The sequence below is a fragment of the Sus scrofa genome, chromosome 4 (genome assembly GCF_000003025.6).
Source record: "Sus scrofa isolate TJ Tabasco breed Duroc chromosome 4, Sscrofa11.1, whole genome shotgun sequence".
NCBI classification, from domain to species: Eukaryota; Metazoa; Chordata; class Mammalia; order Artiodactyla; family Suidae; genus Sus; species Sus scrofa.
This window is the reverse complement of record NC_010446.5, coordinates 51,522,772-51,536,559: the sequence shown is the minus strand read 5'-3', so window position 1 is coordinate 51,536,559 and position 13,788 is coordinate 51,522,772. Positions and strand designations below refer to the sequence as shown.

Below are 13,788 nucleotides of genomic sequence, written 5' to 3'. Positions count from 1 at the left end.
AACTGCTATTCATAATGCAATTTTGAAATACAGGTTAAAGATGGTTTTGAAAATATTGCGACTGAGTTAGCAAAGAGCAAGCATGCTCTTGTTTGGGCTCAACGAAAAGAAAATGAGTCTTCCTCTTTAATTAAAGATCTAACCTGTATGGTGAAGGAACAAAAAACAAAACTTGCAGAAGTTTCTAAAATGAAACAGGAAACAGCAACAAATTTACAGGTAAGATAGTGTAACATATTTCCTTTTTAATTTGTTACATCATTTTCTCAAATACATTGAGATGATTTTAGGCAGTACACAAATATGAACTTTTAGATAATATTAAATATGTTTTTTACGTACATGAAAAGTAAATGTAACTAGGAGATAAACCATGATTTCACAGATTGCATTGCTTATACTAAAATAGTATTTAAGTAAAATAAATGAATTTTAAGACACATACTGAGTAAATAGGTGCCAGTTTTACAGTGATACACATGGTTGTAGTTTGGGAAATACTATATGAATTGTTGATGGTTGTTAATTTTGCAGTAGTGGTTGTTTTTATATATGCCTAACTATAATAATTTTTAAATTATTCCTGTTGTCTCGATTTTAAATACTAGTGCTGGAGTTCCCATCATGGCAAAGCGGAAATGAATCCAGCTAGGAACCATGAGGCTGTGGGTTTGAACCCAGGCCTCACTCAGTGGGTTAAGGATCTGGTGTTTCTGTGAGGTATGGTATAGGTTGCAGATGTGGCTCAGATCCTGTGTTGCTGTGGCTCTGGCGTAGGCCGGCAGCTATACCTCCAGTTGGACCCCCTAGCCTGGGAACCTCCATATGCCACAGGTGCAGCCCTAAAAAGGCAAAAAAAAAAAAAAGAAAAAAAAATGAAAGTAATAATAAAACACTGGGTTATTAAAAAAAAAAAAAAAAATACTAGTGGTATTTTGCCCCAAAGGACTCACTTTCTGTAAGTAACCTTTAGACTGTTGATAGAAATACTTGGTCAGAAATTTTGAGTATTAGACGTATAGTTGCTCATTAAGATATTAAATAAAATTCAGAGTGTTTGAAGGAGTAGCCTCTTAAAATTTGACTTTTTATTTCATGACTTACATTTATGTTTAATAAAATTAAAACATTTTCTAATGTTAAATTTAAAAACATTTACTTTGTTTTTGCTTAAATAATTTTTCTCATTATAAAATGCAAAAAGAAAATAAACACTTAAATGTAATAATTACTTTGCATTTTTTTCAATGTTTTTTGGTGGTATACAGAATCAAATCAACACACTTGAAATTTTGATTGAAGATGACAAGCAGAAGAGTATTCAAATAGAACTTCTCAAGCATGAAAAAATGCAGCTTATTTCTGAGCTAGCCGCCAAGGAATCACTAATTTATGGTTTAAGGACAGAAAGAAAAGTATGGGGACATGAGTTGGCACAACAGGGTAAAAATCCTCAAATTTTCAAAGGGAAAAATACAGCCCATTCTGCTAATCCAGCAAATCTGGGTATTAGAAAAAGAAGGGTTTAACTCTACCCAGACACACCAAGAAAGAAGGTGACACTTTATACAGAAGAATATGTGGTCATTTGCCAGCCAAACAAGAATGAGATTATACTTAGGAAATTGGGAATAGTTTGTTTATACCTGTTACACCTCTTTTTTTTTTTTGCTGTTGGTTTTCTTCCAACTATAATTTAGTTACATTTCTGAACATATCTTTACAGGGCTGTAATTGAGTCTTTGAAAACCAATCTTTCTTATGTAGTGATTTTAAATTATTTGTACAATATACAGCATTCTTTTTTCAATAAATATTGGTAACATTTGTCTTGTTATATGTGGAGAAATGTGAAATAGTGTATGAATGAAAACTGCTTTAGATTTTTATAAACTTACCCTCAGTTTCATTCCCTTTCCAGTCACTATAAAGCAAGAGACATATACTATTTCAAGGCCTTCATAGGGATTTTATAAGTTATGAATAGCTAGATATTGGCCTAAATGGAACATTGTTCATGTGTCCATTCAACATAGGAATCTTTAATATGTTTTTGTTTGTTTGGATGGCATAACTTGGCCCATTAAATATTTTGTCTCTGAGTTACTTGTTCATGATTTGTAGTTTTAGTTGTTTGAATAACCATAGTTGTTTAAAAGGCCTTTTTGTTCTCTTTTCCTTTCCTCTTTCATTTTGTGCTGTTTTATATATTATTTCTTTATTCAGCTTTTTTTATTTGCGTGTTATATTTTGTTACATGTCATACATGTTTTATCTTTTTATTTTACGTGTTCTACATTGTAAAATTAGATGTTCACAAAATGCAAATTCTCCAAGATCTTAAGTTTTTTACTGATGTTTATTTCTTAGGATCTTCTCTAGCCCAAAATCGTGGGAAACTAGAGGCTCAAATTGAAAGTTTATGTAGAGAGAATGAATCTCTTCGAAAAGCAAGTGAACGTGATAATGACACACTAAGAATTAAGTGCAAAATCATAGACGACCAAACTGAAACCATTGGAAAATTAAAAGAAGTAAGTTTGATGTTTTTTTTTAGGAAGAGAGCATTTGGCAGGCTTGAAAATCTGTGAATTAAAGTATCTAGTAAATATTTGTTTCAATGAATCCTAATTGTTGTGAAATTTAAGACATCACGTTTTCTTTTATGTTTGCCTCTTTACTTTTAAAAGTGATCTGTGTCATTCATTTAACTTGAAATGACTTATACCTCCAAATTTTATGGAGACTGTTATTATGATGCTTTGAAACAGTTGTAAATAGTGTCCATAAAAGGTTAGGAATCATTAAGAAAATTAACATTTTACTTAAGCTTTGCGTTGTCTAGTGTTTTCCAGTATTGCTAAATTGCTTCTTGAAATTATGACAAAACCTACTATATGAATAGAATGTAAAAGATTCATGCTTGTTCCCAAGGGAAACCATTTTTACCCACTTCTTCAAAATGGCCTATCTGAAAAGAGTACTAACAGGATCACTTGTTTGCAAAATTTCAAATATAACTGTCATACATGCCAAGCCAAACTGAAAATTATTTAAATTTTTTAACTGTAAGCCTTTTTTCTGTTTTAAAAAACAATACTGGAGTTCCCGTGGTGGCGCAGTGGTTAACGAATCCGACTAGGAACCATGAGGTTGCGGGTTCGATCCCTGCCCTTGCTCAGTGGGTTAAAGATCCGGCGTTGCCGTGAGCTGTGGTGTAGGTCGCAGACGCGGCTCGGATCCCGCGTTGCTGTGGCTCTGGCGTAGGCCAGTGGCTACAGCTCCGATTCGACCCCTAGCCTGGGAACCTCCATATGCCGCGAGAGCGGCCCAAGAAATGGCAAAAAGACAAAAAAAAAAAAAAAAAAAAAAAAAAAAAAAAAACAATACTTAGTATAAAACTTGTGATTAACCTAAGTACTTCCAAACTAAGAACTAGTGCCTTATCAATCCCTGAGCAGAGTTTTGGGAGGAAATGAGTAGTGATGAAGAATATATTGGAGCAGAAAAACGATGACTTTCAGTTTTAGATTTTTAGTTTAAAAGAAAAGTTTTCAAATTTTCAACTCATTTTCTCTTGGTATTTACTAACTTACCGAAATACAAAGTGTAGTGTATCTTTCTTAACGGCAATTAAACAAAAATAGTAGTGTTATTCCTTATTGACTGTGATAAAGAAAATGTTTTTGGAGTTCCTATTGTGGCTCAGCAGGTTAAGAACCCAACATAGTGTCTCTGAGGACATGGGTTCAATCCCTGGCATTGCTCAGTGGGTTAAGGATCCAGCATTGCTGCAGCTGCAACATAGGTCACAGATGTGGCTCAATCCAGCATTGCTATGGCTGTGCTGTAAGCTAGGAGCTACAACTCCAATTTGACCCCAGCCCAGGAACTTTCTTATGCCACAGGTTCAGCCTTTTAAAAAAAAAAGGAAATTTATATAAATTTTTTCTAAAACATTCATTGAACATTCAATTTATTTTTAATCTGTAGTTTTTATTATAACTTTAAACTATATAGAATTAATTAGGAAATGAGACATATAAGACTAATAAAAATAAAGTAATAAGGTTTTTTTTTTAATTGAAGTGTTTACAGGAAAGAGAGGAACAAATCAAAACATTACATGAAAAGATCACTGAAATACAAAAGTGTACTCAAGAACAACTTGATGAAAAATCTTCACAACTGGATAACGTAATTGAGAAACTAGAAAGACACAATGAAAGAAAAGAAAAACTAAAACAGCAGTTGAAAGTAAAGGAATTAGAACTTGAAGAAATTAGAAAAGCTTACAGGTGATTATACAGTATTTCCTGTTGAGAAATAAAATGTGGCTTAATGATTTCATATAACCAATTTCTTTAAATTATTTCTTCTTGTATTAGTACACTTAATCAGAAGTGGCATGATAAAGGAGAACTTCTCTGTCATCTTGAAATGCAAGTAAAAGAAGTAAAAGAAAATTTTGAAAACAAAGAAAGGAAACTTAAAGCAGAAAGAGACAAAAGTATTGAACTGCAAAAGTAAGAATTAAGTCCTAAAGTATGTGGAATATCTTTAAACAAAACTGAATGGGGATGGCTGAGATATGTAGAGAGAGAGTGAGAGGGAAGGGGGTTAAAATCATGTTAGACATAGTTATTTTCCAAGTACTTTATTTCCATTCCATCTGTAAAATGAAGGCTTTATCAGTGCCTACCTTAATGTTTGATGCGAGGTTTAAACTTTGTATATATGTGCACTTAGGTACATGTGTGGTTTGTGTGTGTTATTTAGCATTTAAATAGTGCCTGACACATAGTAATTGCTATATAAATATTTTGTTTTTGTTACTGTGATTATTGTTTTTAAACCGTTTGAATGAAAGCATCTAGTGATTGTTTTTGGCTGTTGAATGTAGAGTTTAGAGGAGGAAATCATTTGACCTCCAGAGGCAGTGAGCTCCTAAAGAAACTAAAACAAATTTAGGTAGCAGCTGAGGATGAGCGCCTATTTTAAAGAAAGGGAAGAAAATGTGTGTGTGGATGCCATTGTTGTGTGGATTTTATAAAATCCTCTAGAGGAAATGAGGGTTTTACCTTGTAAACCATATAACTGGACTTGTTAAAATAATTTACAAAGTTGACTGCCTTGAAAAGAAGGTAGCATGGTTTAGTGACTGGTTCTCATGTCAAGAGACGGAATGGCATAGATAACATGGCTCAGAAATCTCTCATAGAGGAAGATTCCCATTGTATCAAATCTAATAGAACCTAGAAATTTGATTTCTCTTATTTTAAATCAGTACAAATGAAAAAGTGTTATTATTGATAATTTTGATTGATAATATAGTCACTTCTTTGTCTGCTAATGGACCCTGTCCCACTTTGCTTTTCAACCAAGCACTAATACAGGGACCTTTGCTTGGAACCCTTTGCAGTTTTCCCTCCTACCAGTCACAGCTTTGCAATTTGGAGTCCTTTAGATCCTAAAAGTAACACTCACTTCATACAACTAGCAGTTCCTAAATTTAATAAAAATCATAAAGCCTGACAATTTTAAGAATCTTATTTTGCATTGTTTATTATATTATTAATAGCAAGATTATAAAGGCCTGATTTTATACATTAATGTTTTTATGACTAAGATTGGTATATTTGATTTTTAATTTAATGGAATTTTAATAAAATAAGTAGATTATGGTTCATAAGAACAGACTTTATTTGCATAGTTTTTTTTTTTTTTTTTTTTTTTTTTTTTTTTGTCTTTTTGCCATTTCTTGGGCAGCTCCTGCGGCATATGGAGGTTCCCGGGCTAGAGGTCGAATCGGAGCTGTAGCTGCCAGCCTACGCCAGAGCCACAGCAACGCCGGATCCGAGCCACGTCTGTGACCTACACCACAGCTCACGGCAACGCCAGAACCTTGACCCACTGAGCAAGGGCAGGGATCGAACCCGCAACCCCATGGTTCCTAGTCGGATTCGTTAACCACTGCGCCACGACAGGAACTCCTGCATAGTTTTTTATAATCTTTATATATTTTTTCTTTTATTCTTTTACTTTCTTCTTTTTCTTTTTCTTTCTTGGCTGTACCTGCAGCATATGGAAATTCCCAAGCCTGGGGTTAAATCGGAGCTGCAGCTGCCAGCTACAACCATCAGAACATCGGATCCAAGCCACATTTGCAACCTACACCACAGCTTACGGCAATGCCAGATCCTTAACCCACTGAGTAGGCCAGAAATTGAACCCACATCCTTATGGACACTGTGTCGGGTTCTTAACCTGCTGAGCCACAGCGGGAACTTCTAGGTTCTTTTTTTTTCTTACATCTTATTTTGATATAATAATTCTGTGAGTTTAGCCAAACAGGCAGGGTTATCTTGTTTTGTAGTTGACAAGAGTTTGTGATTTGCCATTGGTCACATAGCTAGTGTTGCAGCTGGAACAAAAGAAAGACTTTTGACTCATGGTCCCAATGTTCAATCCACTATTACAATGGGTTATGCCAAAACCAGGAAATTTGTTCATTATGGACTTAATGTTTTTTATAAAATTATTCATATTTAATTTAAAGGAATCGATGTTTTGCCTATAAGAAACTTTTAGCACTAAAAGTGAGTACTGTTGTAATTTGTTTATTAGCGTAAGGTTTTATCTGTTAAGCATTAACATAAGGGAGTCATACATATATGCTGATAAGCTTGACCCTGCTTGTAGAATTCATATCTCAAATTATTATCACACAGCTAATACATGGAGAAAAAAAGATTGATAAAAGCATCTGTGAAGGTGTTTATGAACCATATCCTTAGACTCAAAATAAACAAGAACCAGTGTACTCTAACTTTCAGAGTATAAAAGTGTAACAAACTTCCATTGATGTTACTACTCCATTCTGTTACTAGCAGATTCTGTTGGATGATGAACTGCTTATTTCTTTAGGTACCCAAGATAGAGCCCTTGCTATTTAATGGAGTTCTGCTTCCATTAAAATATGAATGTAAGAGTTTCCATCTAAAAAGACAAACATCCTAATTTTTATATACAGAAAAATATATGGATTTTGTGTTTTTTAAGGGATGCAATGGAAAAGCTTCATAGTATGGATGATGCCTTTAAAAAACAAGTTGATGCAATTGTTGAAGCTCATCAAGCTGAGATAATACAACTGGCAAGTGAAAAACAGAAATATATTGATTCTGCGAATTTAAAGGTACTATTAGTAAAATTCACTTTATAATCAGTATTTGATTGTTATAGCTAAGTAAATTGGATCTTTGACAGTTACAAAGAGAAAAGACACCATGATTTAATAACCAAATAGATAAGAATATTGCCCAATCATGAAGCCAGACCAAACTGTTGGTAATACTTAGATTAGTTGTAGACTGTAATTTAATGAAACCAAGATGATAAGTTTGATCATGATGTGCACCTGCTCCATGAACTCTGGATAAAAACTGCTGTATCCTTAGGCAGTTTCAGCGGAAGCCCCTTTAGTTACACATAGGCAGGGCGGGAGTGTGAACATATTAAATACAGTCCCTCACTTCCTTGAACAAGTTCTCAAGGAGTGTTTTATCGTTAAATGGGATTCAAAACTATCAAGTTTATCATTTTAATAATCATTGACAAAGGAATGGATTTAGGTTGATGATAAATCAGAGGCAAACATCAGAATTACCTGTGGAGCTTTTTAATAGTATACATGCATGAGCTTCCCCCTCAGACTTTCATTCACTAAGATGGGGATCAGACCCAGATATATTTTAAAACTCAAGAGAGGATTCCAGTGTGACCCCTCCATAGATAAGGAGACAGTTATGAATTTCCGTTTTTCCCTAATTCTTTATAGTAATAAGAAACAGATATCTTTAAGACTGGAGATTCAGAAATCAGTGACTGGAAAAGGAAAAGACTTAACAGAAAAGGAAAGTAATACTTCTTAAAATCTACTGAGTGTTTAACAAGAATACATTAGGTATTACTAAATAAAGTGTAAAATTAGACCTTTAGCTGAAAGGAAAATACTGTGCTTGATTTTGGACATTTTGCCAATAACATGTCATATCAAAAAAATGTGTTTGTTAGAGAAATGGCACCAAAGTTTAAACGTGGTACTCATGAAAAAATTATAGCTATCACATAGAGGTGATCGTTTAAATTAGGAGAAATACTAGTTTTTAAAGGGAAAAAAGTTAGAAAATATGTGTTAGAAATGAGAAGAGGGAATAAACAGAAAGGGATGGTTATATTGGTAGTACACTCAAGTATTGTATCAGAGTTTCAGGCAGAAATTAATAGTATCGAGTGCATAGCATCCTAGGAGAATGTTGGTTAACAATAAACCATTAAATGAGCTCTCAAAAAGTATTTGAGAGATCCTGTCGTGGCTCAGTGAAAACAAATCTGACTAGTATCCATGAAGCTGTGGGTTTGATCCCTAGCCTCGCTCAATGGGTTAAGGACCTGGCATTGCCGTGAGCTGTGGTGTAGGTCGCAGGTGCAGCTCAGATCTGATATTGCTGCTGCTGTGGTATAGACCAGTGGCTACAGATCTGATTCGACCCCTAGCCTGGGAACCTCCATATGGTGTGGGTGTGGCCCTAAAAAGACCAAAAAAAAAAAAAAAAAAAAAAAAAAAACAAGGACATGCACTGGGGACTAAATTAAAGAGTTTCTTTGGGAAGGGAGGTTATTCCATTTTTGAAAGTTTTTAGGATTAAGTTGAATGCATGATCAGCATTCATAAACAGCGTAGGACAGTGGAAAGATTAGGTCAGAAGACTGGGTTTCGGAGTTCCCATCGTGGCGCAGTGGTTAACGAATCCGACTAGGAACCATGAGGTTGTGGGTTCGGTCCCTGCCCTTGCTCAGTGGGTTAACGATCCGGCGGCGTTGCCGTGAGCTGTGGTGTAGGTTGCAGACGCGGCTCGGATCCCGCGTTGCTGTGGCTCTGGCGTAGGCCGGTGGCTATAGCTCTGATTCAACCCCTAGCCTGGGAACCTCCATATGCCGCGGGAGCGGCCCAAGAAATAGCAACAACAACAACAAAAGACAAAAAAAAAAAAAAAAAAAAAAAAGAAGACTGGGTTTCATTCAGACATGCTACTGAGAAGCTGTATACAACTTTGAACAAGTTTTGTGAAATAGAGTTAAAGTAAATTACCATATGTTCATCATAAGAACCTATAAAAAATAAACAGATAATATATATGTAATTACTTTGTATATGATATAAGCATTATTTTTCCTATTAGTATTTGAGCAAATTAAATTTTACTGACCTCTTTGCTGTAAATGAACAAATTACAAAATGCATAAGAATAATTTTTTAACTTTTTCCTTTCACAAATGTGTTTTTTACATACATTTTCTTTAAGAAATTTAAATGTAATATTTATATGTTAATTTAGGTTCATCAGGTTGAAGAAGAAATGCGTGGACTTCTGGAGGAAACATGCAAGAACAAAAAAGCAATGGAAACAAAAATTAAGCAACTTGCTTTTGCTCTAGATCAAATTCAGCAAGATATGTGATGGTTCTGAGAACAAATTGAATTGAAATGGACCAGCAGACCTATTGTAAAAATGATTAAATATTGTAATAGTAGTAACTGCTATGACTTTGAAATGTCTCTTTCTACACATTTCATTCTGATTATAGCTGATTATATTCTAAAAGACTTTTTGATCAAGTATTAATTGTATATGTAGGTTTTTTATAATAAATTGTTGACAATTATGTGTATTAGAAAACCTATCAAAATAACTAGACTTAAAACACTTCTTGTTTCTGTGCTATACGTTGTTGGTTATTACACATTTGCCTACAAATATGTTAATGAAAATTAAGGTTAGTATTTTGACTATATAAAGGAAAGTATTATAATTTTGTTGTTAACCTTACTTGTATTAATGAGAACTAATTATAATTATTGGTTGTTCTTTAGTGGATGTAGTTCCATTCTTTTAAAATGCTCGTAGGTATAGCCAAAAATTACTTTAAATATATGTATGAGATGTGGTATTTTTAAGAATGCATATGTATGCATTTCCACATCACTCATATAAATAGTGCATAAGACTTTTTCATAAAAGATTACATTAAGGTTTTATAAAATTGTCTGTTCCTCAAGAGGAACACTAACTGTTCACCTTCATTCTCTCATTTTCCTTTTTAATTTCTGTTTATGAAGAGAACTCTTATTTTGAAACTAGAAACAATTTTCTTTCACTTCATATCAGTTAATTTATTATTTCAGTTTTGCCATCTCTTATGTTCCTGTGTATGCAGAGCAAAGATCTAAATACTATTCTCACTATTTCTAAAAAACAACTGTAATACCACTTTTCATCTAATGGCTAGTGAACTGAGTTTTGAAAATTAAACAATTAGAAAAAATATATATCTAAGGAGATTTATACTGAAATGTGGCACATCAAACATATCAGCATATGTAATGGGAGTCTGTGGAGGGAGGGGGAATGTAAAAAATATTGGGGAAAATACTGATTAGACACCTCCTAAATTTGATGAAAAAGATTAACCTACAGATTCAAAAACTTCAATAAAACTCAGGAAAAATAGAAAGAGAACCACACCTAGATACTTAGACACTGTATGGTCAAACCGTTGGGAATTTTTTTTTTTTTTTTTTTTTAACGGCTGCATCTATGGCATATGTAAGTTCTCAGGCAAGGGACTGAATCCAAGACATAGCTATAACCTCTACTGCAGCTGTGGCAACACTGGATCCTTTAACCCACTGTGCAGGACAGGGACTGAATGAATCTTCACCTCCAGAGCAGCCTGAGCTGCTACACTCAGATGCTTAACCCACTGAGCCAAGTGGGAACTCCACGTAAATCCTGAAAGCAGTAGAAACAATGATTTATCTCATATAGAGGAACAATATAAATAATAGTGGTTGACTTCACATCAGAAACAGTGGGCTCCAGAAGGCAGTGAAGGACATATTTGAGATACAGGAAGAAAAATGTAAAGCAAGAATTTCACATACAACAAAATTATCCTTCAAAATAAATGAAAAATAAAGGAGACCAGAAGCAATGTCAATTCAAACTACTCAAGAAAAATTAGCTAAGAATCTTATATCAAGCAAAACTTTCAAATATGGGCCCAAAATAAAGTCATTCCCAAATAACATCTGAGAAAATGCATTTCTTCCAGACCCGCCTTACAACTAAGGCTGAAGCAAGTCCTTAAGATTTCAGATCCTCTCAGAAGGTGACCCTAGAGAATAATTCGAATACATGTGGGGAAAAAAATATACTGGTAAAGGTTATTATGTAATTATAAAAGAATTAAAATGCATATTTCTATTCCTTTCATCCCTTATCTGATTTCAAAAGCAAATATATAATTCTATTATTTGGAGTAAAATGTAATGTTTCTCAGTATCAGCACAAAGATGGACGGAAACAAAGCTGTACTGAAGCAAGGAAATAAGATGGCAACTTGAAATAGCAACAAGTGATAATAAAAGGTAAATAGGAAAATAAACTATATATACTTGTTCTCCTTTTTTCTGATTTAGACTTTGTTATCTAAAACCATAACTATAAATCATAGTTGCATGTATAGCATAGATGCAAGATATATAACAAAAACAGCACAAAAAGAAAATACAGCTATGTAGGAAAAACACTTTTATATCTCATTGAAATTGGGTTAGTATAAATCTGTTGTATATTCTGATAAGGTATGTATGATAAGCCCTTGTGAAGTCACTAAGGAAATATATAACCAAAAAATGGTTAAGGGGATTAAAATACACTAGAAAATATTTGTGGGATACAAAAGAAACAGAAAGGAGAAGCAGAGCAATAAAATATAAGGCAATTTGTAAAAGCAATAAAAAAGACAAGATGTAGAAAACAGTAGAATGACAAAGTCAACTACCATATATAATTCAACTATATCAGTAATTATGTTAAGTGTGACTGGATTAAATGATCCAATCAAAAGATAAAAATAAACTAGATAAGAAAACAATATCCAACCAGATGTTGCCTATAAGACGCTTTCAATTTAAATATGCAAATGGATTGAAAGTAAAAAGATGGAAAAACGTGAACAGCAACCATAAGAAAGCTGGAGTGGCTGTACTAATATTAGACAAAACAGACTTTAAAACAAAAATTGTCCTTAGAGATAAAGATATGTTTTATAATGATAAAATGTCAATGCTAGATCCCCAACCCACTGAACGAGGTCAGGGATCAAACCCGCATCCTCATGGATCCTAGTTGGATTTGTTTCTGCTGTGCCACAAAGGGAACCCCCAGAAGACAATATTGTTAAAGTGATAATTCTCCCGAAACTTAAACTCATCTACAGGTTAAATGCAATCCCTACTAAAACCCCAGCTAGTTTATTTGCAGAAATTTAATGAGAAGATTCTACAATTCATACAGAAATTCAAGGAATCTAGATTAGCCAAAACAATCATGAAAAAAATTGGAAAACTCATATTTCCTCATTTATTCTGAGACAGACTGCCTGAGTTCCAATCCCAGCTCTGATTATTTTTTTTATTTTTTTGTCTTCTGCCTTTTCTTGAGCCGCTCCTGCGGCATATGGAGGTTCCCAAGCTAAGGGTCCAATCGGTGCTATAGCCACCAGCCTACACCAGAGCCACAGCAACACGGGATCTGAGCCGCGTCTGCAACCTACACCACAGCTCACGGCAACGCCGGATCCTTAAACCACTGAGCAAGGCCAGGGATCGGACCTTCAACCTCATGGTTCCTAGTTGGATTCGTTAACCACTGCCCTGCGAGGGAACTCCATATTTCCTCATTTAAAAACTTACTAGAAAACTATAGAGGGAGAGCAACTAAGATGGCAGAGTAGAGGTACCCTAAGGTCACCTCCCCTCACAATCATAATAACCTGAAGAGCAACATCATTAAAAACCTTTGAAATCTATCAGAAAATATCCTCTTCAGCTAAAGATACAAAAACATAAGACAAGGAGACTGGTAGGAGGGGTGGATTCACCATATAATCAAATCCCATACCTCTAGGTTGGCTGAACTATGAACTGGAGAATAATCATATTACAGAGGTTCTCCAACTAAAGTGAGAGTTTTGAGCCCCATGTAAGGCCCCCTCAGCCTGGGGATCCAGCACCAGGAAAAGGAGCTCCCAGAGCATTTGGCTTTGAAGCAGCAGGGCTTGATTGCAGGAGCCCCCTAAGGACTCGGGGAAATAGAGACTTCACTCTTGACGAGTGCACACAAAATCTTATGTGGACCAGGTCCAAGGGCAAAAGCAGTAATTTGATAGGAGCCTGGTCCAGACCCACCTGCTAGTCTTAGAGGGTCTCCTGGGAAGGAAGGGGGTGGCTGCGGCCCACCCTAGTGACATAGACACTGGTGGTGAATATATCAGGGAGCATTCAGCTGCATGAGCTCTCCCAGAGTTTGACATTTTGGCCTCAAAACCTGGCCTAACCCAACAGCCTGTAGGTTCCAGTGCTGGGACACCTCAGGCCAAATAGCAAACTGTGCCACACCCATCAGCAGATAGGCTGCCAAAAGACTTCCTAAGCCCTGAGCTTCTAGACATGCCCATAGACACAGCCCTGCCTACAAGAGTCCCAAGACCCAGCCTCACTCAGCAAGTGACAGACACCAGAAGCAAGAAAATGACAGTCCCACAGCTTGCAGACCAAGTTCTGAAATGCAGGCTAAACTCTACCCTGGGACCAGCTGGCCTTTGGCCCTTGGGTGACGAATGAGCCAGATACTGCTGGGATGCATAGGACATCTCCTA

At 35.2% G+C, this 13,788-nt stretch overlaps 1 protein-coding gene across 7 annotated transcripts in view; it reads left to right on the top strand.

The window, feature by feature from the left end:
• LRRCC1 (leucine rich repeat and coiled-coil centrosomal protein 1) overlaps nucleotides 1–11,516 on the top strand; it is a 45,566-nt gene extending 34,050 nt beyond the window's left edge. For 5 of the 7 annotated variants that reach the window (XM_021089162.1, XM_021089163.1, XM_021089166.1 and 2 more), the window contains 7 exons: nucleotides 34–219; nucleotides 1,269–1,443; nucleotides 2,371–2,534; nucleotides 4,090–4,298; nucleotides 4,389–4,526; nucleotides 7,063–7,198; nucleotides 9,402–11,516. In XM_021089162.1, the coding sequence (XP_020944821.1) occupies nucleotides 34–219; nucleotides 1,269–1,443; nucleotides 2,371–2,534; nucleotides 4,090–4,298; nucleotides 4,389–4,526; nucleotides 7,063–7,198; nucleotides 9,402–9,524 (1,131 nt within the window). In that variant the 3' untranslated portion in view covers nucleotides 9,525–11,516. Of the gene's footprint in view, nucleotides 1–33; nucleotides 220–1,268; nucleotides 1,444–2,370; nucleotides 2,535–4,089; nucleotides 4,299–4,388; nucleotides 4,546–7,062; nucleotides 7,199–9,401 lie in introns of those variants that run through there. The other 2 variants (XM_021089164.1, XM_021089165.1) reach the window with 2 other exon arrangements.